Source organism: Bufo gargarizans, chromosome 1, assembly GCF_014858855.1.
Source record: "Bufo gargarizans isolate SCDJY-AF-19 chromosome 1, ASM1485885v1, whole genome shotgun sequence".
NCBI classification, from domain to species: domain Eukaryota; kingdom Metazoa; phylum Chordata; class Amphibia; order Anura; family Bufonidae; genus Bufo; species Bufo gargarizans.
The window spans coordinates 327419369-327444966 of record NC_058080.1 but is presented as its reverse complement, the minus strand read 5'-3'; the positions used below and the strand labels follow the sequence as shown (position 1 = coordinate 327444966).

At 44.3% G+C, this 25598-nt stretch overlaps 1 protein-coding gene across 4 annotated transcripts in view; it reads left to right on the top strand.

Moving 5' to 3' along the window:
• The window catches only part of LOC122946439 (tyrosine-protein kinase ZAP-70), a 735844-nt gene that overhangs the window by 642678 nt on the left and 67568 nt on the right, over positions 1 to 25598 (top strand). For all 4 annotated transcript variants that reach the window (XM_044306106.1, XM_044306080.1, XM_044306087.1 and 1 more), the window contains 2 exons: positions 15806 to 15946; positions 23125 to 23237. In XM_044306106.1, the coding sequence (XP_044162041.1) occupies positions 15806 to 15946; positions 23125 to 23237 (254 nt within the window). The remainder of the gene's footprint in view (positions 1 to 15805; positions 15947 to 23124; positions 23238 to 25598) is intronic.

Sequence of the window (25598 nt, the reverse complement as noted above, 5' to 3'; positions counted from 1 at the left end):
TCCGTGTTTTGCAGATCTGTGGATCCGCGGATCCGCAAAACACATATGGACGTCTGAATGGAGCCTTACAGGGGGGTGATCAATGACAGGGGGGTGATCAGGGGTTAATAAGGGGTTAATAAGTGACAGGGGGGGTGTAGTGTAGTGTGGTGCTTGGTGCTACTTATTACAGAGCTGCCTGTGTCCTCTGGTGGTCGATCCAAGCAAAAGGGACCACCAGAGTACCAGGTATATCATATGCTGTTAACAAAACAGCATCTGATATACCTTTCAAGGGTTAAAGAAAATCACATCTACAGCCTGCCAGCAAATGATCTCCGCTGGCAGGCTGTAAGATGCACTCGTTTACCTTCGGGTCCTGTGAACCCGCGCTCCTGTGAGCGCGCGTTCGCAGGAAACCTCGCGTCTCGCGAGATGACATGCCGGCGCGTCAGAGAGGAATAACCCGGCCGCCCGCAGGACGCAGTCCTGCGTTAGGCGGTCGGGTAGCGGTTTAAGAGTTATTGTCCAGTGTCCTTTTTTGTATTACTATAGTGTATGTTGTCGTCTCATTGTTGGCCCTTTTAATGTTTATGTACATGTTATGGATACATAATCATATTGCTATGTGCACATATTTACGCTCCTGGCAGGGGCTCGTGATTGCCTCCACTTTCTCCGAGTCCTGAGATGGGGCGGTGCTGGAGGGTCCAGCCCTTTCCACCTCCACCTCCTTCACTTCTCCCACATCTGGTGGGGGTGGCTCAATAGGCTAGGAGGGTCCGGCCCCCTCCTCCTCCTCTTCCATCTCAACCTCCACAACCTCCCCGGCCTCCGCCGATCGCCTTCTCTGAATGGAGGGAATAGGAACTTCTGTGATCACAGAATATTCAGATTTTAGATAAACAACTCGGAAATCTTAACAACATTAGATATAAAGAAATACCAATATGGATGGATCTATATATAATTGCAGTGGCTGCCAGATTTATGACACATCACTCAATCAAAAATTAACAGCGTGCAAAAAGACATCCTCGCCACAGTGTCTTGATGAAACAATAGGGTGATGGGATTATCTCCTGAGTGTATCATAGGGTGATCTACTTCTCTACACCCAAATCGGCTACTTCTTAATCCCATCACTAACACAATAGTACAAAGGGACAAATAAACTAACACATTCATTGGGAGTCTCAGAGCAGATTTAACCCTTATTACGTTTATGGATTCACACCATGCAACTTTATTGGAGAATAGGAAAGATGTGGCCTATAAAGTCAACCCCAAAATTATGGTTTATAGTTCCCTCTAACCCAAATAGGTCAGAGTCGGGGTCTCCATAGTCCTGGGTCAATAGCCCATAGGAAGGAGGCTAGCCCTCAGGCTTCTACTGCAGACACAGGGATGGTTCAGTCCGTCACTTGTCTGGCACAAAGCCAACACATCACATCACCCAAAGAACACAATTTTTCAGCAGCCGGGACTGGGAAACTGGTCAGAGTTGAGGGAAAAATGGATGGTGCTAAATACAGGGATATTCTTGAACAAAACCTTTCCTACTTTGTGCGTGATTTGAGGCTAGAACGGAGCTTCAATTTCCAGCCGGACAATGCCCCCAAACATACTGCTAAAGCAACACTTGAGTGGTTTAAGGGGAAACATGTAAATGTGTTGGAATGGCCTACTTAAAGCCCAGCTCTCAATCCAATAGAAAATATGTGGTCAGACTTAAAGATTGCTGTTCGCAAGCGCAAACCATCCAATTGGAAGGAGCTGAATCAGTTTTGCAAGGAGGAATGGGCAAAAATCCCAGTGGTAAGATGTGGCAACTGCTCATAGAGACTTATTCAAAGCGACTGGAAGATGTGACGCAAAAGGTGGCTCTACAAAGTATTGACTTTGGGGGGTGAATAGTTATGCACATTGACCTTTTCTATTATTTTGTCCTATTTGTTGTTTGCTTTACAATTAGCCAATTTATAAAAAGGTCTAAGTTGAGGGCATGTTCTACATATTAAATGATGCAAATCCTCAAACAATTGATGTTAATTCCAGGCAACAAAAAAAAAAACGAAGTCAAGGGGGTGAATACTTTTGCTTAGCACTGTATACATTACAGAGTATTGGCAAAACATACAAAAGTTATTTACGCATGTACCTGTCATGACCTGCTAAGGTTATTTGCGGAGGTCTGCCAGGTTAGCAGCACGCGTGTAGCCTTTTGTTTTGGAGTGAACTGTATCTGCCTCCCTTCAGCTGCACTGGTGGGGTTGTTGGTATCAGTTTAAATTACGCCCACTCCCAGTGTCCTGTGCGGGTTATAGCTTCTGTCTTGCTGAGAGAAAGGAAGGAAGGATTTGCTGTTCCTGCTCCTGCTCACTTACAAGATAAGTTGGTTTTGTGTTTCTTGTTATTGTCTGTTTGGGCTGTTAGAGAGAAACTTGCCCCCTCCAGGTCCTGAGGGAGCAGGCTGCCTCTTTCCCCTTCTTACCATCTTAGAAATATTAGGGTATCTTCAGCCCAGGCACGAGGACACGTTCATTCCCACCTTTAGGGTCTGAACGTGGGCATAGAAGTCTATGGAGAGCTGGTAGGGATTTGTCAGGAGGTGACCTTTATCCCCAGTTTCTTGCCTAGACACTGGTTCGGTTGTTTTCTGTGTATCTTGTATCCTGTCCAGCGTGACAGTACCTGGGCATTTTTCATCCCGGATTCTTTTTATAAACCGAGGGTGTCTTCGCTTCATGTCTGACCATTTTTTTATGATGGCCAGACAGCAGTGTTTGAGACCTGTTTGGTGCCAAATCTCAAAGGCCAGCTCCCGCACAATTCGCTGCTTCTCGGCGTGGGACCGGGTGTGGTCATATTCCCGCCCCAACATCCGCTGCAAGATAAAAATGCAAGCATATAATCCTAATTTTTAACAATAATAGTATTGAAAATAATTTACTCAAGTAAACTGCAAAAAGTATTTAAGTGGAAATATTCGATATAGGCCGCCTGCACATGGGCATGTTTTTTCACAACTACAGACCGTACAAACCCAGCCTGCCGTCCTGCAGAGTCGTCTTTGGTTGCTATGACGACGTGCACTTCTGGCAACCACCGCTGTACTGTAATACACTTGTATGATCTATACAAGTGTATTGCTGTACAGTGGTGGCGGCAAGAAGCGCACAACGTCATAGCGAGTTAGCAACCAATGATGCCATGCACTCGTCCACTCTGCAGGACATCAGCCTGAGTTTTTACGGTCCGTAGTTGTGAAAAAACACACCCGTGTGCATGCGGCCTTACTGTTACGGTTAGAAGATGGGATTGTATTACGACTGTATGTGGGTGGGGTCTGAGCTATCAGATATTGTTCAGCTAAGCAGAGATGTACCTGTCTAGTGAAGTGACGGTACGGTATGGAGTGTACAGCTGGTTCGCCTCTCCGGGATGCACCCTGGGTAACTCTAAATGAACTAGCAAATACTGGTGGTCTGACAAAGAAAGCTTTTCCTGAGTCCTGACCAACAGGATACAAACTATAATCTATAGACTCTGTGTGTTTGTGCGGTATATAGTGTGTGTGAGCGGTATATAGTGTGTGTGTAATATACAGATCCTTCTAAAAAAATTAGCATATTGTGATAAAGTTCATTATTTTCTGTAAGGTACTGATAAACATTAGACTTTCATATATTTTAGATTCATTACACACAACTGAAATAGGTTAAGCCTTTTATTGTTTTAATATTGATGATTTTGGCATACAGCTCATGAAAACCCAAAATTCCTAGCAAAAAAAATTAGCATATCATGAAAAGGTTCACTAAACGAGCTATTAACCTAATCATCTGAATCAACTAATTAACTCTAAACACCTGCAAAAGATTCCTGAGGCTTTTAAAAACTCCCAGCCTGGTTCATTACTCAAAACCGCAATCATGGGTAAGACTGCCGACCTGACTGCTGTCCAGAAGGGTAAGACACAGAAAGAAATTTCTGAACGAATAGGCTGTTCCCAGAGCGCTGTATCAAGGCACCTCAGTGGGAAGTCTGGGAAGGAAAAAGTGTGGCAGAAAACGCTGCACAACGAGAAGAGGTGACCGGACCCTGAGGAAGATTGTGGAGAAGGACCGATTCCAGACCTTGGGGGACCTGCGGAAGCAGTGGACTGAGTCTGGAGTAGAAACATCCAGAGCCACTGTGTACAGGCGTGTGCAGGAAATGGGCTACAGGTGCCGCATTCCCCAGGTCAAGCCATTTTTTAACCAGAAACAGCGGCAGAAGCGCCTGACCTGGGCTACAAAGAAGCAGCACTGGACTGTTGCATGTCATTTGGAAATCAAGGTGCCAGAGTCTGGAGGAAGACTGAGGAGAGGGAAATGCCAAAATGCCTGAAGTCCAGTGTCAAGTACCCACAGTCAGTGATGGTCTGGGGTGCCATGTCAGCTGCTGATGTTGGTCCACTGTGTTTTATCAAGGGCAGGGTCAATGCAGCTAGCTATCAGGAGATTTTGGAGCTCTTCATGCTTCCATCTGCTGAAAAGCTTTATGGAGATGAAGATTTCATTTTTCAGCACGACCTGGCACCTGCTCACAGTGCCAAAACCACTGGTAAATGGTTTACTGACCATGGTATTACTGTGCTCAATTGGCCTGCCAACTCTCCTGACCTGAACCCCATAGAGAATCTGTGGGATATTGGGAAGAGAAAGTTGAGAGACGGAAGACCCAACACTCTGGATGAGCTTAAGGCCGCTATCGAAGCATCCTGGGCCTCCATAACACCTCAGCAGTGCCACAGGCTGATTGCCTCCATGCCACGCCGCACCGCATTGAAGCAGTGATTTCTGCAAAAGGATTCCCAACCAAATATTGAGTGCATAACTGAACATAATTATTTGAAGGTTGACTTTTTTTGTATTAAAAACACTTTTCTTTTATTGGTCGGATGAAATATGCTAATTTTTTTAGATAGGAAATTTGGGTTTTCATGAGCTGTATGCCAAAATTATCAATATTAAAACAATAAAAGGCTTGAACTACTTCAGTTGGTGTGTAATGAATCTAAAATATATGAAAGTCTAATGTTTATCAGTACATTACAGAAAATAATGAACTTTATGACAATATGCTAATTGTTTGAGAAGGACCTGTAGTGTGCGGCATGACAATGGATGTGCAATGTGCATGTGAAATATATTTCTATGCTTTCCATACAAATATGCTACTAACATAGTGGGTGTGATGTCACAGGAATACTTGACATCTCACAAAAATACTTGATATAAAAATCAATAATATCTAGTGAGACCTTATAAAATGTGAAGTTTTGTGCACTCCAAAAAATTTGAATCGCACTCTTTATGCATATAAAGCGATTGTTCAGACATGCAGATATGCATATAAAGCGATTGTTCAGACATGCAGGTGAAATGTAATCAAATACACTACTTTAAAGTAAAATTACTTACAGTCAACAGGAGTTCTTCCTCTTCATCTCTGAACTTCGTTCCATCCATCGCATCCATCTAATTTCTAGTCGGCGCAAACCAGTTGCCGTAGACCACGCCTTTCTAGCGCATGTGCTCTTGCGATTAATACTTTGACGAAATTTTGAAGATAAAAAAATAATGCATGTAGATCGCAGATTCACTTAATACTTCTGGTATTTCAGTGTCCATGTTGTGGGACTATGTGTGCACATCTAGTAAGTATTTTGTGCTGCAAATATGACCTGGATGTTTTACAGGTGTGGCTGCCATTAAAATTAATGGGACCCGCCGCGAACCTGTGGTTCGCGAACATTTGAACGGGTTTGCGAACCGTCCCAGCAGATGATCATCCATCACTAGCAACTACGTGGTATCTTAAAGTAATATAACATGTTTATTAACCCCAGCTCTGTGAGAAGGTCTGTTAGACGTTCTTCGCTACCTCTTGCATGACGTTCTTTGTTTTGGTTTCACTTTGTCATCTTCTTTCCTTCTCCCAGCTGTCACCTATTTGCACTGATTGTCTCCCTTTATATTCCCTCCCATACTGCCTCACTTTGCGGTTTATACTTCTTCCTGGATGAGTTGTTCACTGCTGGATACTGCTTCTCCTGATTCCTCAGATAAGTCTGTTTCCTTTATTTGTGTTTCCTTGCTGGCTTGATTGTAGGTGACCCTGACTCCGTCCATATTAAGTGCAGGGAGCCGTTGGTCGTGTCCCCTCACTATTATAGGGTTTTTAAGGTGTCACATAGTATAAGGTACGTGGGCATGCATTTGTCTACCATAAAGACCTTTGCATGGGCATAGCAGTCAGGGAGAGCTCTAGGGGTTTTATAGGGCTCATCCATATGCTCCTTAGTTTGGGATCAAGCCAGTTGGATGTTTATTTATAAGTTCCAGCTTTCTGCAACACCATCCGTGACATTATAAACCGCCATAACCATCTTAAGCACGGATCCGGTTTCAGCCTTGATTGACAGCATGCAAGGTCTTTCACTGGAGGTAGCAAATCTCCACAAAACTTTGTCTCAGTTTCAGATGACCAGTTCTGCTTGCGTTCATGGAGTTTGTTCCGAGCCTAAGATCTTGCTTCCAGATACGTTCTCCGGGGTAGTGAGAATTTTGTTCGCTTTAGAGAGGCTTGCAAACTCCATTTTCGCCTACTTCCCCATTCCTCTGGTGATGAGGAGCAGTGGGGATCATCATCTCGCTGCTCAGGGATAATGCTCAGTCTTGGGCCTTTTCGCTGCCATTCGGGGCACGGCCCCTCCGATCGGTGGATGAATCTTTTGTAGCCCTGGGGCAGATATATGATGACCCGGATCGTATTGCTCTGGCTACATCTAAACTGCGTCTTTTATGCTAGGGCAAACAGTCTGCAGAGATATATTGTTCAGAATTTCGGAGATGGGCAGCTGATACTGGTTGGAATGATGCTGCACTCCAAAGTCAATTTTGCCATGGTCTTTCGGAAAGATTGAAAGATGCATTTGCTTTTCATTAAAGACCAGCCTCGTTAGAATCTGCCATATCTCTAGCTGTTCGTATTGACAGGCGTCTTAGAGAGAGAGGGGAGACTACTCCTTCCTGTCATATTCAGTCCAAGGACAGTGGGGCTGTCTCATTCAGTGCACAGGGGTCTCAGTCTCTCTCAATCCCCTCTGAGGAGGAGGCCATGCATCTGGGTTTGCTTGCCTCTGATAGTAGAGGATTCAGCTCTCAGAGGAGGGTTTGTTTCTGTTGTGGGGGTATAAATCATTTGGCTAATGTTTGCCCCTCTAGGAGATTCATGGAGTTTTCTGAGGGTAATAAAAGAAAAACAAAAAGAAAAAAACCCTCTAAAAACTTTCCATTTGCTACTATTGGCAAGGTTGATGTGGAAATTGAAGGTTTGCCATTTACTTGTAGTTCCCGTTTTCTCCTACCTTCCAGGGTGGCGCTAGACAGCAAGAACATTGTTTGTGAGATTTTTGTAGATAGTGGAGCAGCTGTCAATCTCATTGATAATCAATTTGCAATAACGCATGGTTTACAGGTATGCACTTTGGAAAAGGATATACCTGTTTTTGCTATCGATTCTGCTCCACTTTCTCAAAGATCTTCAAAGGGCATAGTTCACAATATCCGTTTGACTGTGGGTGACACTCATTTTGAGGATATGTCATGTTTCGTCTTAAGCGGATTATCTACTCCTCTAGTGTTGGGGCTACCCTGGCTCACTAAACATAACCCCACCATTGATTGGCAAGCAAGGCAAATAAATGGTTGGAGTGAGTTTTGCAGAGAGAATTGCCTCACGGCGTCTCTTTCAGAGGTTTCTACCAAGACTGTGCCATCTTTTCTCTCTGAATTTTCGGATGTGTTTTCCGAGAGTGGTGTCCAGGAGTTGCCCCCACACCAGGAGTACGACTGCCCTACTAATCTCATCCCAGGCGCCAAACTGCCAAAATCACGTTTATACAATCTCTACCAACCTGAAAGAGTCGCTATGCGTACTTATATCTCTGAGAGCCTGAGAAAGGGACACATCCGACCCTCGAAGTCACCTGTTGCCGCTGTTTTTTTTTTATGTTAAGAAAAAAGATGGTTCTTTAAGACCTTGTCTGGATTTCAGGGAGCTGAACCGTATCACGATTCATGACCCATATCCGCTTCCTCTGATCCCGGACCTGTTTAACTAGATTGTTTGGGCTGAGTTTTTTTTTCTAAGTTGGATTTAAGAGGGACATACAACCTAGTCAGGGTCAGGGAAGGGCACGAATGGAAGACGGCCTTCAATACCCCTGAGGGTCATTTCGAGAATTTGGTTAGGCCCTTTGGTTTGATAAATGCTCCGGCTGTCTTCCAACATTTTGTGAACAGCATTTTTCATCATTTAATGGGGAATTTTGTACTGGTGTATCTGGATGACATTTTGATTTTTTCTCCTGATTTCAAGACTCATCGAAACCACCTACGTCAAGTCTTGCTGATTCTGTGGGATAATAAATTGTACGTTAAACTGGAAAAATGTGTGTTTGCGGCTCCTGAGATTTAATTTCTTGGTTTTCTTCTCTCCGCTTCTGGTTTTCGCATGGACCCTGAGAAGGTCAGCGCTGTGCTTGATTGGGAGCTTCCTGAGAATCAGAAGGCGCTGATGTGGTTTTTGGGTTTTGCCAATTATTACAGAAAGTTCATTTTGAATTATTCCTTTGTTGTTAAGCCACTCACTGATATGACTAAAAAGGGGGTAGATTTTTCTTCGTGGTCGGTAGATGCGCTTAAAGCCTTTTCTAGTATCAAAGAGTGTTACACTTCCGCTCCCATTTTGGTACAACCTGATGTCTCTCTGCCTTTTATTGTTGAGGTGGACGCTTCTGAGGTGGGTGTGGGAGCGGTCTTATCTCAGGGTCCCTCTCCTGCCAAATGGCGACCATGTGCCTTTTTCTCAAGAAAACTCTCCTCTGCAGAGAGAAATTACGATGTGGGAGATAGGGAGTTGTTGGCCATCAAATTAGCTTTTGAGGAATGGCGCCATTGGTTAGAGGGAGCCAGACACCCTATTACCGTGTTTACAGACCATAAGAATCTGGCCTACTTGGAATCGGCCAAGCGTCTGAACTCAAGACAGGCCAGATGGTCTTTGTTCTTTTCTAGGTTTAATTTTGTGGTTACGTTCCACCCTGGGGTTAAAACTGTGAAGGCAGATGCCCTGTCACGTTGTTTTCCGGGAGAAGGGAACTTTGAATTTTGGCTGAAGGGGTGGTCGTCTCTGCTCTTTATCCTGATTTGGAGGCAGAGGTTCAGGCAGCCCAGGCAGAGGCTCCTGATCTTTGTCCCCCTGGAAGGTTGTTTGTGCCTCTCGCTTTACGACGCAAGGTTTTTAAGGAGCACCACGATACTGTCCTTGCTAGGCACCCGGGGAGCAGAGCCACAGTGGATCTCATTGCTCGGAGATTCTGGTAGCCGGCTCTTCGTAAGACGGTTGAGGATTTTGTGGCATCCTGCGAGACCTGCGCTCGTGCCAAGGTCCCTCATTCACGGCCATCGGGTTCTCTCCTCCCGTTACCCATACCTTCCCGTCCTTGGACGCATCTTTCCATGGACTTCATTACGGACCTGCCTCGTTCCTCGGGGAAGACTGTGATTCTGGTAGTAGTGGACCGTTTTTGCAAAATGGCTCATTTCATTCCCTTTCCTGGGTTACCCAATGCTAAGACGCTGGCGCAAGCATTTGTTGATCACATTGTTAAATTGCATGGCATTCTTTCAGACATCGTTTCTGATAGGGGCACGCAATTTTTTTCCAGATTCTGGAAGGCCTTCTGTTCTCGCTTGGGGGTTCGGTTGTCGTTCTCTTCTGCTTTTCACCCGCAGTCGAATGGTCAGACCGAACACGTCAATCAGAATCTGGAGACATATCTGCGCGGGTTTGTGGCGGAGAATCAGGAGGATTGGTGTTCTTTTTTTGTCCCTTGCTGAGTTTGCTTTAAATAACCATCGCCAGGAGTCTTCTGATAAGTCACTATTTTTTGGTGCATATGGGTTTCATCTGCAGCTTGGGACATTCTCTGAAGAGGGGTCTTCTGGTTTACCTGACGAGGAGAGATTTTCCTCGTCTTTGTCATTTATTTGGCAAAAGATTCAGGGTAATCTGAAGAGGATGAGTGAGAGATATAAGCGTGTGGCGGATAAGAGACGTGTGCCTGGTCCGGACCTGAATGTGGGGGGATCTGGTGTGGTTGTCTACAAAGAATATCAAGCTGAAGGTTCCCTCTTGGAAGTTGGGTCCTAGGTTTATTGGGCCTTACAAGATCTTGTCCATCATTAATCCCGTTGCCTTCCATCTTGATCTTCCTCAGACTTGGAAGATCCATAATGTTTTTCACAGGTCCCTATTAAAACCTTATGTCCAACCCACTGTACCCTCCTCTTTGCCTCCTCCTCCGATTGTTGTTGATGGTAATCTTGAATTACAGGTCTCTAGGATTGTGAATTCTCGCATTATCCGCAGTTCTCTCCAGTACCTCGTTCATTGGGAGGGTAATGGTCCGGAGGAGAGGATGTGGGTCCCAGTGGCGGACATTAAGGCCACTCGTCTCATCAGGGCTTTCCATAGGTCTCATCCTTAAAGGGAGCGGTACTGTCACCGCCAGCTCTGTGAGAAAGTCTATTAGACGTTCTTCGCTACCTCTTGCATGACATTCTTTGTTTTGGTTTCACTTTGTCATCTCCTTTCCTTCTCCCAGCTATCACCTATTTGCACTGATTGTCTCCCTTTATATTCCCTCCCATACTGCCTCACTTTGCGGTTTATACTTCTTCCTGGATGAGTTGTTCACTGCTGGATACTGCTTCTCCTGATTCCTCAGATAAGTCTGTTTCCTTTATTTGTGTTTCCTTGCTGGCTTGATTGTAGGTGACCCTGACTCCGTCCGTATTAAGTGCAGGGAGCCGTTGGTCTTGTCCCCTCACTATTATAGGGTTTTCAGGTGTCACATAGTATAAGGTACGTGGGCATGCATTTGTCTACCATAAAGACCTTTGCATGGGCATAGCAGTCAGGGAGAGCTCTAGGGGTTTTATAGGGCTCACTCATATGCTCCTTAGTTTGGAATCAAGCCAGTTGAAGGTTTATTTAGAAGTTCCAGCTTTCTGCAACACCATCCATGACAACCCCTTAGTGAACACTCATACGTGTTTTTATAGCGGTCACTAAGGGGCCTGCAGCACCGCCTTTTTTACGCAGCAAATCAGCCCAAGCTAGCGCTACTAAAAAACACAGGAGCTCCATGCCCGCAGCTACTGGCTGAAGTAGCTGAGGGCTAGGGGCAGTGATCAGAGACTGTGGCAAGTGGTCTATGATCACATGATCGCCATGATACACAGAAAATCATCTTCCTCCCTCCTCTCATGTAAGACAGGAGGGAGGAAGTCTCCAGTGCATGGTTCAGGTCCCCCAGCTTCCCCATAAGGGACAGCTGAGTCCCGATCCTCACCCACCCTCCAGTACCTCAGCAAAGATGGCGCAGACTATTTGCCGGCTGCCGCCACCCTTACATCTGTTCTCCCCTCTTTAGGAGGGGAGAGTGTAAATGATTATGCCCAGATCGGGTCCCCCAGCACCCCGATCAGGGCAATATGGCCTCAATAAGTTTAATAAAGGACAGGAGCCCCCTCCCCACTATAAGATAAAATATATATTTATATGGTTACTGTGCTGAAGATCTGCCTTCAGCATAGTAACCATCAGGGACCAGTACTATTGGTCCCTGATCATGTTGTCTCCATGATAACCATATCATGGAGATCACATCCATTATATTTGATAAACACAACCAGGACATGGACTGTGTTTCTCTCTCCCCTCAGTGCAGTTGTTCTGTGAGGAGAGAGAGATCAGACTTCTGTCCTGGCTGTGCGATTTACTGTGAAAAAAGAAAAATCCATTCATAAACTGTCCGTCTGTAACTGGCGGGGAATGGGCATCTGTCATTAGGCGTCTATTTGGGATGGTCAGTTACTTTCAGTAGGGACCATGTGTTCGTCTGTCACTGATGGTCAGAGGCCCTCTATTACTGTCCGTCTGTCACTGGCGGTCAGAGGCCAACTGTTACTGTCTGTCTGTCACTGGCGATCAGAGGCCATCTGTCACTGTCCTTCTGTCACTAGCAGTCAGAGGCCAACTGTCACTGTCCATCTGTTAGTCGGTTAGTGGGCATCTATTAGGGTCCGTCCATAATTGTCAGTCAGTGGGCATACTGCTACTGACGCTAGCAAACACTTGCTTTTAATTTTGAGGGTGGGATATATATAATAATATTTTTCTTCTTTCTGAGCTTTTTAGTAAATAAAATGGCTTGAAGATTTAGTGCAGAGCAGGCATATGAATTTCTATGCTCTGAAAACTCTGAATCCAACACCGATTCAGAGGCAGAAATATTTTCTGATAGTGGGGACTCTAGCTCCGCTTCCATCCCCAGACCCCATACTTCTATGGTGGCAGGCCAAGGAGAGTGGCAGCAGGAAAGGTAAGTTGCTTTATTATTTTACAGTCTGATTGGAGGTCTGATATGGAGGTCTAATTGGGGGCCTGGAGAGGTCTAATGGGAGTCTGGAGTTGTCTATGGGGGGTCTGGAGATCTGACTGGGGAGTCTGGAGGTCTGACAGGGGGTCTGAAATGGTCTAATGTGGGGTATGGAGGTCTGACTGGGGGGTTCTGGAGGTCTGACTGGGGAGGTCTGGGGGTCTGACTGGTGGGTCTAGAGGTCTGACTGGGGGGTCTGGAATGGTCTAATAGGGGTCTGGAGGTCTGACAGGGGGTTTGGAGAGGTCTTATGGGGGTCTAGATGTCTGACTGGGGGCCTGGAGGTCTAATGGGGATCTGGAGGTCTCGTGGGGGTCTGGAGGTCTAATGGGGGTCTGATTAGGGGTATGGAGGTCTAATGGGGGTCAGATATGGGAGTCTGGAGGTCTAATGGGGGTCTGGAGGTCTGATATGTGGGTTTGGGGGTCTGACATGGGGGTCTGGAGGTCTAATGGGGGTCTTATCCGAAGTCTGATATTGGGTCGGGGTCTTTCATAGAGGTTTAATGGGGGTCTGATCTGAGGTTTAAAACTGGGGTCTTATATGGGGTCTAAAGGGGGTTTGGTCTGAGATGGGGGATCTCATTTAGGGTTTGATATGGGGGTCTGATCTGAAAGGAAGAGGGGATTTTTTGTACTAGCGCACAATATAAAGGGGTGTTTTTGTACTGACCCACTATCTGTGTGGTACCAGTATTTTCAGGGGGACTGTTTCTGCAGGAAAGTATTGGGGGGACACAGTGGACACAGTATTGGGGGTGGCAGGATAGGGTGTTGAGAAGGTGGGAGGATGATGGAAAAGTAGGAAAATAAGATGTCTGCAAAACTCTGCAGAATATGAGGCACGGCTGAAAGAAGTTACCATGGCGGTCTGGTCAGACAGGAGAAGAAGAGGAAAGAGAATGTCTACATCAGAGAAGAGAAGTCTCTGGGTGCAAGAGCTATATACAGTACAGACCAAAAGTTTGGACACACCTTCTCATTCAAAGAGTTTTCTTTATTTTCATGACTATGAAAATTGTAGATTCACACTGAAGGCATCAAAACTATGAATTAACACATATGGAATTATATACATAACAAAAAAGTCTGAAACAACTGAAAATATGTCTTATTCTAGGTTCTTCAAAGTAGCCACCTTTTGCTTTGATTACTGCTTTGCACACTCTTGGTATTCTCTTAAAGAGCTTCAAGAGGTAGTCACCTGAAATGGTTTTCACTTCACAGATGTGCCTTGTCAGGTTTAATAAGTGGTATTTCTTGCCTTATAAATGGGGTTGGGACAATCAGTTGCGTTGTGGAGAAGTCAGGTGGATACACAGCTGATAGTCCTACTGAATAGAATGTTAGAATTTGTATTATGGCAAGAAAAAAGCAGCTAAGTAAAGAAAAACGAGTGCCCGTCATTACTTTAAGAAATAAAGGTCAGTCAGTCTGAAAAATTGGGAAAACTTTGAAAGTGTCCCCAAGTGCAGTCACAAAAACCATCAAGCGCTACAAAGAAACTGGCTCACATGCGGACCGCCCCAGGAAAGGAAGACCAAGAGTCACCTCTGCTGCGGAGGATAAGTTCATCCGAGTCACCAGCCTCAGAAATCGCAGGTTAACAGCAGCTCAGATTAGAGACCAGGTCAATGCCACACAGAGTTCTAGCAGCAGACACATCTCTAGAACAACTGTTTAGAGGAGACTGTGTGAATCAGGTCTTCATGGTAGAATATCTGCTAGGAAACCACTGCTAAGGACAGGCAACATGCAGAAGAGACTTGTTTGGGCTAAAGAACACAAGGAATGGACATTAGACCAGTGGAAATCTGTGCTTTGGTCTGATGAGTCCAAATTTGAGATCTTTGGTTCCAACCACTGTGTCTTTGTGCGACGCAGAAAAGGTGAACGGATGGATTCTACATGCCTGGTTTCCACTGTGAAGCATGGAGGAGGAGGTGTGATGGTGTGGGGGTGCTTTGCTGGTGACACTGTTGGGGATTTATTCAAAATTGAAGGCATACTGAACCAGCATGGCTACCACAGCATCTTGCAGCGGCATGCTATTCCATCCGGTTTGCGTTTAGTTGGACCATCATTTATTTTTCAACAGGACAATGACCCCAAACACACCTCCAGGCTGTGTAAGGGCTATTTGACCATGAAGGAGAGTGATGGGGTGCTGCGCCAGATGACCTGGCCTCGACAGTCACCGGACCTGAACCCAATCGAGATGGTTTGGGGTGAGCTGGACCACAGAGTGAAGACAAAAGGGCCAACAAGTGCTAAGCATCTCTGGGAACTCCTTCAAGACTGTTGGAAGACCATTTCAGGTGACTACCTCTTGAAGCTCATCAAGAGAATGCCAAGAGTGTGCAAAGCAGTAATCAAAGCAAAAGGTGGCTACTTTGAAGAACCTAGAATATGACATATTTTCAGTTGTTTCACACTTTTTTGTTAGGTATATAATTCCACATGTGTGAATTCATAGTTTTGATGCCTTCAGTGTGAATCTACAATTTTCATAGTTATGAAAATAAAGAAAACTCTTTGAATGAGAAGGTGTGTCCAAACTTTTGGTCTGTACTGTATGTCCGCTTTTTGTTTGTATGAGCTTTGCCTTCTATGCCCTGTTTACCTGCTCATCACTGCAAATGCTACAGAAAGCAGGTGAACAGACCGGAGAAAGAAGCTCTCATATGAGCGCTGCCCTCTCTTCAAACGGCCGATCTAATATTTATGACCTATCCTGAGTAGTAAAAAGAGGACAATCCCTTTAATAGTAGGACTGAAGGGAAGGGGTTAGGTTGAGAATTTGGCATGGGAGGGTCGTTTCAATATTTGGCTCAAGCAGCAGAAAAGCTAGCACCTGAGTGAAGTGGGGGGGCCCAAGCTGAACTCTTGCACCAAGGCCCATGAGCTTTTAGCTACGCCCCATTTCCCCTGCTATTGTACTTCTGACAGTGTCTGGTCGCCACTGCACACCACTTCCTGCCGCTGTCTCTACATGGCAGGAAATGGCTATGAATGCTACTCAGCCAATCACTGACTGCAGCCATGACCTACCTCAGCCAGTGATTGGACCTTTCACACAATGAACCACATCTCCTTCTTTGGATGTGTAATAAGTTGGTGGTTGCTGGATTAACTTATAATGATTTCATCAGATTTCAAATTTTTTCTGGAATTTAGATTGGTGCTCATTAAAATTTACTTTACAGGTAGTCCCAGGTAGCTAATAATAGACAGTTTTTATATGCTATGTTTTTAAATGTTTTTATAGGCTCGACAAGGTGGGAAATGGCCTTTGAAATGGTATGCCCCAGAATGCATAAACTTTCGCAAGTTTTCCAGCCGAAGTGATGTATGGAGCTATGGTGTCACCATGTGGGAAGCATTCAGCTATGGACAGAAACCCTACAAGGTATGTATATTCGATAATATTTATGTTTTTACTATCAGTGTACTTGTGGATAAAAATAAATCAGCTAATGCTTACATATTTTTGAGAAGGGCTTCTTTCTACACATTTTATTGTATTCTCCAACCCTTACCCATTTCTGGACTAAGGTCCACCTCAGGGGCGTAGCTATAAGGGGTGCAGAGGTAGCAGTTGCTACCGGGCCCAGGAGCCTGAGGGGGCCCAACGACCCTTGTGCCGCATATGAAGACACCAGTATTATAGAAAGTGCATGTTGTTCAAGTTAGACCTCTGACTGGATGGAAGGGGTTAGGTCAAGAATTTGGCATGGGGTGGGGGTGTTGTTTCAATTTCTGCCTCAGGCAACACAAAGGCAATGTGGTTCCCTGCCCCTGGCCACAAAGCACTCAGGGAAGGGGGGCCCAAGCTGAACTCTTGCATCAGGGCCCATGAGCCTTTAGCTCCGCCCCTGGTCCACCTTATCCCCTCTTGTTTGTTGGGGTCCTTTTAGCCATAAGTCCTGCCCTTTTTATGATTCACCACAGTTATATCCTCATGACGTGATACAAGAAGTGATTGCTGGAAGACTTGATGAATTCCGTGAATCATTCATTATCTGGTTCTTCCAGTCTTTAACCACCTCGCCCCCTAGCTTAAACACCCTTAATGACCAGACCACTTTTCACAATTCTGCACTACACTATTTTCACGGTTTATTGCTCGGTCATACAACTTACCACCCAAATGAATTTCACCTCCTTTTCTTCTCACTAATAGAGCTTTCATTTGGTGGTATTTCATTGCTGCTGACATTTTTTGTTATTAATCAAAATTTACCGATTTTTTTTTTTGCAAAAATGTTGCACTTTCAGTTGTAAAATTTTTCAAATAAAACTACATTTCTATATAAATTTTTATCTAAATTTATTGTTCTACATGTCTTTGATAAAAAAAATGCAATAAGTGTATATTTATTAGTTTGTGCAAAAGTTATAGCGTTGACAAACTATGGTACAAAAATGTGAATTTCCACATTTTTAAGCAGCTCTGACTTTCTGAGCATCTGTCATGTTTCCTGAGGTTCTACAATGCCCAGACAGTAGAAACACCCCTCAAATGACCCCATTTTGGAAAGTAGACACCCTAAGGTATTTGCTGATGGGCATAGTGAGTTCATAGAAGTTTTTTTTTTTTTTTGTCACAAGTTAGCGGAAAATGATGATGTATTGTTTTTTCTTTTTTTTCTTACAAAGTCTCATATTCCACTAACTTGTGACAAAAATAAAAACTTCCATGAATTCACTATGGCCATCACGAAATACCTTGGGGTGTCTTCTTTCCAAAATGGGGTCACTTGTGGGGTATTTATACTGCCTTGGCATTTTAGGGGCCCTAATGCGTGAGAAGTAGTTTGAAATCCAAATGTGTAAAAAATGCCCTGTGAAATCCTAAAGGTGCTCTTTAGAATTTGTGCCCCTTTGCCCACCTAGGCTGCAAAAAAGTGTCACACGTGTGGTATTTCCGTACTCAGGAGAGTTGGGCAATGTGTTTTGGGGTGTCTTTTTACATATAACCATGCTGGGTGAAAGAAATATCTCTCTAAAATGACAACTTTGTATAAAAAATTGGGAAAAGTTGACTTTTAGAGACATATTTCTCTCACCCAGCATGGGTATATGTAAAAATACACCCCAAAACACATTGCCCTACTTCTTCTGAGTACGGCGATACCACATGTGTGACACTTTTTTGCAGCCTAGGTGGGCAAAGGGGCGCAAATTCTAAAGAGCACCTTTAGGATTTCACAGGGCATTTTTTACATATTTGGATTTCAAACTACTTCTCACGCATTAGGGCCCCTAAAATGCCAAGGCAGTATAACTACCCCACAAGTGACCCCATTTTGGAAAGAAGACACCCTAAGGTATTCGCTGATGGGCATAGTTAGTTCATAAAAGTTTTTATTTTTTGTCACAAGTTAGTGGAAAATGATGATTTTTTTTTTTCTTATAAAGTCTCATATTCCACTAACTTGTGACAAAAAATAAAAACTTCCATGAACTCACTATGCCCATCACGAAATACCTTGGGGTGTCTTCTTTCCAAAATGGGGTCACTTGTGGGGTATTTATACTGCCTTGGCATTTTAGGGGCCCTAATGCGTGAGAAGTAGTTTGAAATCCAAATGTGTAAAGAAATGCCCTGTGAAATCCTAATGGTGCTCTTTAGAATTTGTGCCCCTTTGCCCACCTAGGCTGCAAAAAGTGTCACACATGTGGTATTGCCGTACTCAGAAGAAGTAGGGCAACGTGTTTTGTGTTGTATTTTTACATATACCCATGCTGGGTGAGAGAAATATCTCTCTAAAAGTCAACTTTTCAATTTTTTTTATACAAAGTTGTCATTTTAGAAAGATATTTCGCTCACCCAGCATGGGTATATGTAAAAAGACACCCCAAAACACATTTCCCAACTTCTTCTGAGTATGGCGATACCACATGTGTGACACTTTTTTGCAGCCTAGGTGCGCAAAGGGGCACAAATTCCTTTTAGGAGGGCATTTTTACACATTTGGATTCCAGACTTCTTCTCACGCTTTAGGGCCCCTAAAATGTCAGGGCAGTATAAATACCCCACATGTGACCCCATTTTGTTAAGAAGACACCCCAAGGTATTTTGTTATGGGCATAGTGAGTTCATGGAAGTTTTTATTTTTTGTCATAAGTTAGTGGAATATGAGACTTTGTAAGAAAAAACAAACAAAAAAAACATAATTTTCCGCTAACTTGTGACAAAAAATAAAAAACTATGAACTCACTATGCCCATCAGCGAAGACCTTAGGATGTCTTCTTTCCAAAATGGGGTCATTTGTGGGGTGTTTGTACTGCCCTGGCATTTGAGGGTCTCCGCAATCATTACATGTATGGCCAGCATTTGGAGTTTCTGCTATTCTCTTTATATTGAGCATACAGGTAATGAGATATTTTTTTTCCGTTCAGCCTCTGGGCTGAAAGAAAAAATGAACGGCACAGATTTCTTCATTCGCATCAATCAATGTGGATGAAAAAATCTCTGCCCAAAAAAAAAAGTAGGGGAAAGGCGTCTGCCAGGACATAGGAGCTCCGCCCAACATCCATACCCACTTAGCTCGTATGCCCTGGCAAACCCGATTTCTCCATTCACATCAATCGATGTGGATGAATAAATCATTGCCTTTTTTTTTTTTAGCATATGAAAACCAGTCGCTCCCTCAGCTCATAAGCCTCGGCAAACATATCTTTTTTACTGCAGAGGAGAAATCTCGTCTTGCAGCGCCGCATACACCAACTTTTGTGTAATCTGACAGCAGCGCAATGCTTCTGTCAGAATGCACCTCTCAGTGCTGCAGCTGGTTCATTGGTTGGTCCATCTAGAAGGTAAAAAAAAAAAAAAAAAAATGAAAAAACCAGGCCGCAAAGCAATAAATCTATTAACATGAACTTTATAATAACATTTGAACAAAACATTAACTTTTATGAACTTTTGAAACAGAACATTAACTTTTTTGCTTACCGGTGATTTTTTTTTTGTTTTGCTTTTTTTACCTTTTATAGGACAAACCTTTTCTTCCCCATGGGACAATGTGCAAAGCACAAAGCGCCCAGAGATGTGGCGAAGTATATTATGCACTTTGTCCCAGGTGAAAGGAGAGGTTTGCAGCAGCTGTGAGTGAAATGGCCCTAAGAGCCCTGTGTGTCTGTCCTGTGAGATTCAATCCCTATGCTAAGTGTACCTATGTGTGGTACTTCCGGAAACACTCCTCTAAGCATAGGGCAGGGTGGTCAGGGCAGTCAGGACAGAAATAGCGGGTTTCACGCCTTATTCCACTCCTGCTACAGACACAACATTTTTTTCGGGGTGGCGGTTGGTTTGAGGTACCAGCAACAACACTGGGGAAATGTCGCTCACTAGATGGCTCACTACACTGGTGGTTGGGGCCACGGAACCTCCTGGATACAGGAGGTTCTCGATGATCTCTTCCTGAAATTTGAGGAAGGATCTTGTTCTCCCAGCCTTACTGTAGAGAACAAAACTATTATATACAGCCAATTGAATCAAATATACAGACACCTTCTTATACCAGCGTCTGGTTCTGCAGGAAAGTAAATAGGGAGCCAACATCTGGTCATTGAAGTCCACCCCTCCCATGAGCGAATTATATTCGTGGACACAGAGGGGCTTTTCAATGACACTGGTTGCTCGTTCAATTTGGATTGTCGTGTCTGCGTGAATGGAGGAAAGCATGTAAACGTCACGCTTGTCTCTCCATTTCACCGCGAGCAGTTCTTTGCTAAACAAGGCAGCCCTCTCCCCCCTTGCAAGACGGATGGTAACGAGCCGTTGGGAGAAGCCCCAGCAGCCAATCTGTTCTAAAAACAAATGCCTGAAGAGGGGCACACTTGTGTAAAAATTGTCCACATAAAGATGGTACCCCTTGCCAAATAAGGGTGACACCAAGTCCCAGACTGTCTTCCCACTGCTCCCCAGGTAGTCAGGGCAACCGACTAGCTCTAGGGTCTGATCTTTACCCTCATAGACATGAAATTTGTGCGTATAGCCTGTGGCCCTTTCACAGAGCTTATACAATTTGACCCCATACCGGGCGCCTTGGCTTCAAACAATACATACCAAGCCAAGGTAAAATGTATAAGGGACTCGTCTACGCAGATGTTTTGCTCAGGGGTATACAAATCTGCAAATTTGGTGTTAAAGTGGTCTATGAGGGGCCGAATTTTGTGGAGCCGGTCAAAAGCTGGGTGGCCTCTGGGACGAGAGGTAACATAGTAACATAGTACATAAGGCCGAAAAAAGACATTTGTCCATCCAGTTCGGCCTGTTATCCTGCAAGTTGATCCAGAGGAAGGCAAAAAAATAAAAACTGTGAGGTAGAAGCCAATTTTCCCCACTTTAGGGGAATAAAAAATTCCTTCCCGACTCCAATCAGACAATCAGAATAACTCCTTGGATCAACGACCCCTCTCTAGTAGCTATAGCCTGTAATATTATTAAGCTCCAGAAATACATCCAGGAAATACATCCAGGTGCTGTTGTCACTAAAGTGCAGGAAACGCAGGATGGTCTCAAATCGTGTCCTGGACATGGCAGCAGAGAACATGGGCATGTGATGAATTGGGTTCGTGGACCAATATGACCGCAATTCATGCTTTTTTGTTAGGCCCATGTTGAAGAGAAGTCCCAGAAAAGTTTTAATTTTGGAAACTTGGACGGGTTTTCACCGGAAAGACTGGGCATAAAAGCTCCCCGGGTTGGCGGCTATAAATTGAGTGGCATATCGATTTCTTTCTGCCACGACTAAGTCCAACAGCTCCGCAGTCAAGAACAGCTAAAAAAAAACAGTGCCGATCCGATCTGAGCTGTCTCAACCCGAACTCCAGACTGGGCGGTGAAAGGGGGAACTACTGGGGCTGAGGTTGGGGGCTGCCAATCAGGGTTTGCCAGCACCTCAGGGACTCTAGGGGCTCTACGGGCCTGTGAGTGGCTGCGACGGGGGAACCAATGCACGTGCCACCGTACCAGCTTCAACTGCCCTTCTGGTGCTCGCCACTTCACCATGTTGTACGGCAGTGCTGGTACTAAGTCCAGGATGGGCTGCGCTGCTGGTGTATGCCTCACCACGTAATCCGACAGCGCCAGCCCCACTCTGCTGCCCTTGAAGCGGATCCTGTGCAACCTGTCGTCTAGCAACACGGGGCCGGGTACGCCTTGTGGTATCAGGGACCTCAACCTCCTCGTCCGAACTTTGGGTCAGACTGCCACTGCTTTCTACAGGTTCGTATTCTGACCCGCTAGATTCGTCAGATGAGGGTTCCCATTCCTCATCCGACTGGGTCAGAAGCCTGTAGGCCTCTTCAGAAGAATACCCCCTATTTGCCATTTGGACAACTACATTTAGGGGGTATTCCCTGAGACTACCCAAGAAAAAAAGCAAGCCTGTCTTACAAATGGGAGGCTAGCAAAGTACCGGAAGCCGCTGCGATTGATAAAAAATATCAAAACTGATATTTTTTTTTTATCGCTGCAGCGTTTGAAAAGTGATTGTGCAGTGATCAAAAAATAATAATTTTTTTTGTCACTGCGGCGGGGCGGGTGTGGGTGAACGCACGTGTGGGCGACCGATCAGACCTGAACGGGCAAACACTGCGTTTTGGGTGAAGGGCGAGCTAAGGTGACACTAATACTATTATAGATCTGACTGTGATCAATTCTGATCACTTACAGATACTATAAAAGTACAAATGCTGATTAGCGATACGCTAATCAGCGACTGCGGTGCGGTGGACTGGGCGCTAACCGACGCTAACTGCCTAACAAAGGGGCCTAAACTATCCTAAACCTAACCGTCAATACTAGTGAAAAAAAATAAGTGACAGTTTGCACTGATCACTTTTTTCCCTTTCATTAGGTGATTCACAGGGGCGATCAAGGGGTTAATTGGGGTAATGGGGGGGTGATCTGGGGGCTAAGTGTACTGTTTGGTGTACTCACTGTGATATCATTTATAAATATAAGGTGTTAAATGGCTTCTGATTTGATTTTTTTTTGAAAATCACCAGCCTGCCAGCAATGATCATTGGCTGGCAGGCTTGTGACTAAATACTACTTTAACTTTTGCCGACCCACAATGCGCATGCGCGGGCCGACTTTGCCTGAAATCTCGTGTCTCACGAGAGGGTGCACCAGCGCGTCCAGGAGGAATAACAGGGCCGCCGCCAGGACGCAATCCTGCGTGCGGCGATCCTGTAGTGGTTAACAAAAACATGGTTGCACTGGTTGCAGTACCCTTACTATGAGGAGCACTTAAATTAATGTAATTACACATTGGATGGATTCCTGCTTTTTTTTTTTTCTAATTACCCCATCTCTTTTCTAATTTGCTACATTTCCTTTAGCCAGTCTTCCCTTCTTTTGGCTTGCTATTTATCCACCGGTATTTACAGCATTGTTATATTGCCCAGGAAAGGCATGCTCATTCCTCCTGTAGTATTGTTATTAGATTTGGATATGCTTTGTAACTTGCTTTGTTCACCATCTGGTCTACCTGGTATGCTAACACTTGTCCTGTTCATTATTAAAGACATATTTATAAAATAACTCAAGAAAAGTCCATTTTATTTTATAGAAACTCAAAGGTACAGAAGTTCTGAGTTTTATTGAGAGAAATGAGCGTTTGTTATGTCCTACAAACTGTCCTACAGAAATGTATCAACTTATGTTGGATTGCTGGACCATCAAGTAAGAAACTGCATATATTCTGTATGATAAGTTAAATTATATTTTACATTTACTGTTGCCGAGAAACACTGAGTTGCCCAGAATTACTGAGCCCCATATAATGTCCAGTCTTTTTCTGTTCTCTCCATTAAACAGTGACTAACCCCTTAGTGACCAGCCTGTTTTGGGCCTTACTGACCAACAGCTTTCTTCCCTTTTTTCATCGTCTCTTTCCAGGAGCTATAACTTTTTTATTTTTCCGTCGATATAGCTTTATGAGGGCTTGTTTTTTGCAGGACAAGTTGTAGATTTTAATGGCGCCATTTTTCGTTACACATTTCTTTCGAATTAACTTTTATTAACTCTTTCTGGGAGGGAGATGGGGAAAACAACTATACTGCCACTGCGTTTTTACATTATATTTTTTGCGGCATTCATTTTTCGGTATAAATAACATAATATCTTTATTCTCTGGGTCAGTACCATTACAGTGATACCAAATAGATATAGTTTTTTTTTTAAGTTTTACTACTTTTATGCAATAAACCCCCCTAAAAGAATATATATTTTTTTTTGCATTGACACTTCCCAAGACTCATAACTTTTTTCTTTTTCTTTATATGGAGTTGTGTGAGGGCTTAATTTTTTTGGCGGGTGACTTGTATTTTTGATTGGTATAATTTTGGAGTAAATGGCGCTGTTTGATCGCTTGTTATTAAGTTTTTTCAGTGACTAAGAATAAATTAGCAATTTTTATTTATTTTTATTTTTTACGGCGTTCACCGTAGGGTATAATTTGCGTGACATTTTTGACATGAAAATACCAAACATATGGGGAAGAGTATTTTCAATAGAAAAAAAGGGTAATTTTTTAATGGGATTTTTTTATTGAATAAATGAGCTTTTGTTAAACTTTTTTTCAACACTTGAAGGGGTTGGCCACTCTTTAAATACTCTCCACTACAATGTGGCAGGCAGGGAAAAAATGAAGTTCCTAATATACTTCATTAAACACACCTGCCTGCTTCTTTTTCAGTTATTAGCCACGACCCTTAGGCCCCTTTCACACGGGCGAGTTTTCCGTGCGGGTGCGATCCGTGCGGCGAACGTATGGCACCCGCACTAAATCCTGACCCATTCATTTCTATGGGGCTGCGCACATGAGCGATGTTTTTAACACATCACTTGTGCGTTCAGTTGAAATCGCAGCATGCTCTATATTTTCCGATTTTGACGTGACGCAGGCCCCATAGAAGTGAATGGGGGGTGTGAAAATCGGATGGCACCCGCAAGCAAGTACGGATGCCGTGCGATTTGCACGCATGGTTGCTAGGAGACCATCGGGATGGAGACCCGATCATTATTATTTTCCCTTATAACATGGTTATAAGGGAAAATAATAGCATTCTGAATACAGAATGCATAGTAAACCAGCGCTAGAGGGGTTAAAATAAAATAAAAAATAATTTAACTCACCTTAGTCCACTTGCTCGCGAAGCCCGGCATCTCCTTGTGTCTCCGCTGCTGATGAACAGGACCTGGGATGAGCTACTCCATTAAATAGAGCTTAAGGACCTTCGATGACGTCACTCCGGTCATCACATGATCTTTTACCATGGTGAATCACCATGGTAAAAGATCATGTGACGTACCATGTGATGACCGGAGTGACGTCATCGAAGGTCCTTAACCTGTATTTAATGGAGTAGCTCACCCCAGGTCCTGTTCATCAGCAGCGGAGACACAAGGAGATGCCGGCTTCGCGAGCAAGTGGACTAAGGTGAGTTAAATAATTTTTTATTTTATTTTAACCCCTCTAGCGCTGGTTTACTATGCATTCTGTATTCAGAATGCTATTATTTTCCCTTATAACCATGTTATAAGGGAAAATAATACAATCTTCAGAACATCAATCCCAAGCCCGAACTTCTATGAAGAAGTTCGGGTTTGGGTACCAAACATGCGCGATTTTTCTCACGCGAGTGCAACGCATGACAATGTTTTGCACTTGCGCAGAAAAAATCGCGCATTTTCCCGCAACGCACCCGGCTCTTAGCCGGGCCAAAAAAATGACGCCCGTGTGAAAGGGGCCTTAGTCCTGCTCTACCTTGCAGCTGAAATCGTCCATGGCTGCACGTGACATGGAGGAGCTTAAGAGGAAGCTCGTCCATGCGCATGTGCAGTCTGCTCCTGTCAGTGATCGGTTCCCTGCTGCCCGCTCCAACTGTGACAGGAATCATCTGCTTGTTCCCTCTCTACAAACAGCTGATTCCTGTCAGAAGCTGGCTGTGAGAAAAACATTCCGAGTCCCTACTGCAGAAGCTACTTGTCAATCCCAATCCCCCCCTGCAATATCACCACACAGCCGACCCGCTAAGCCAC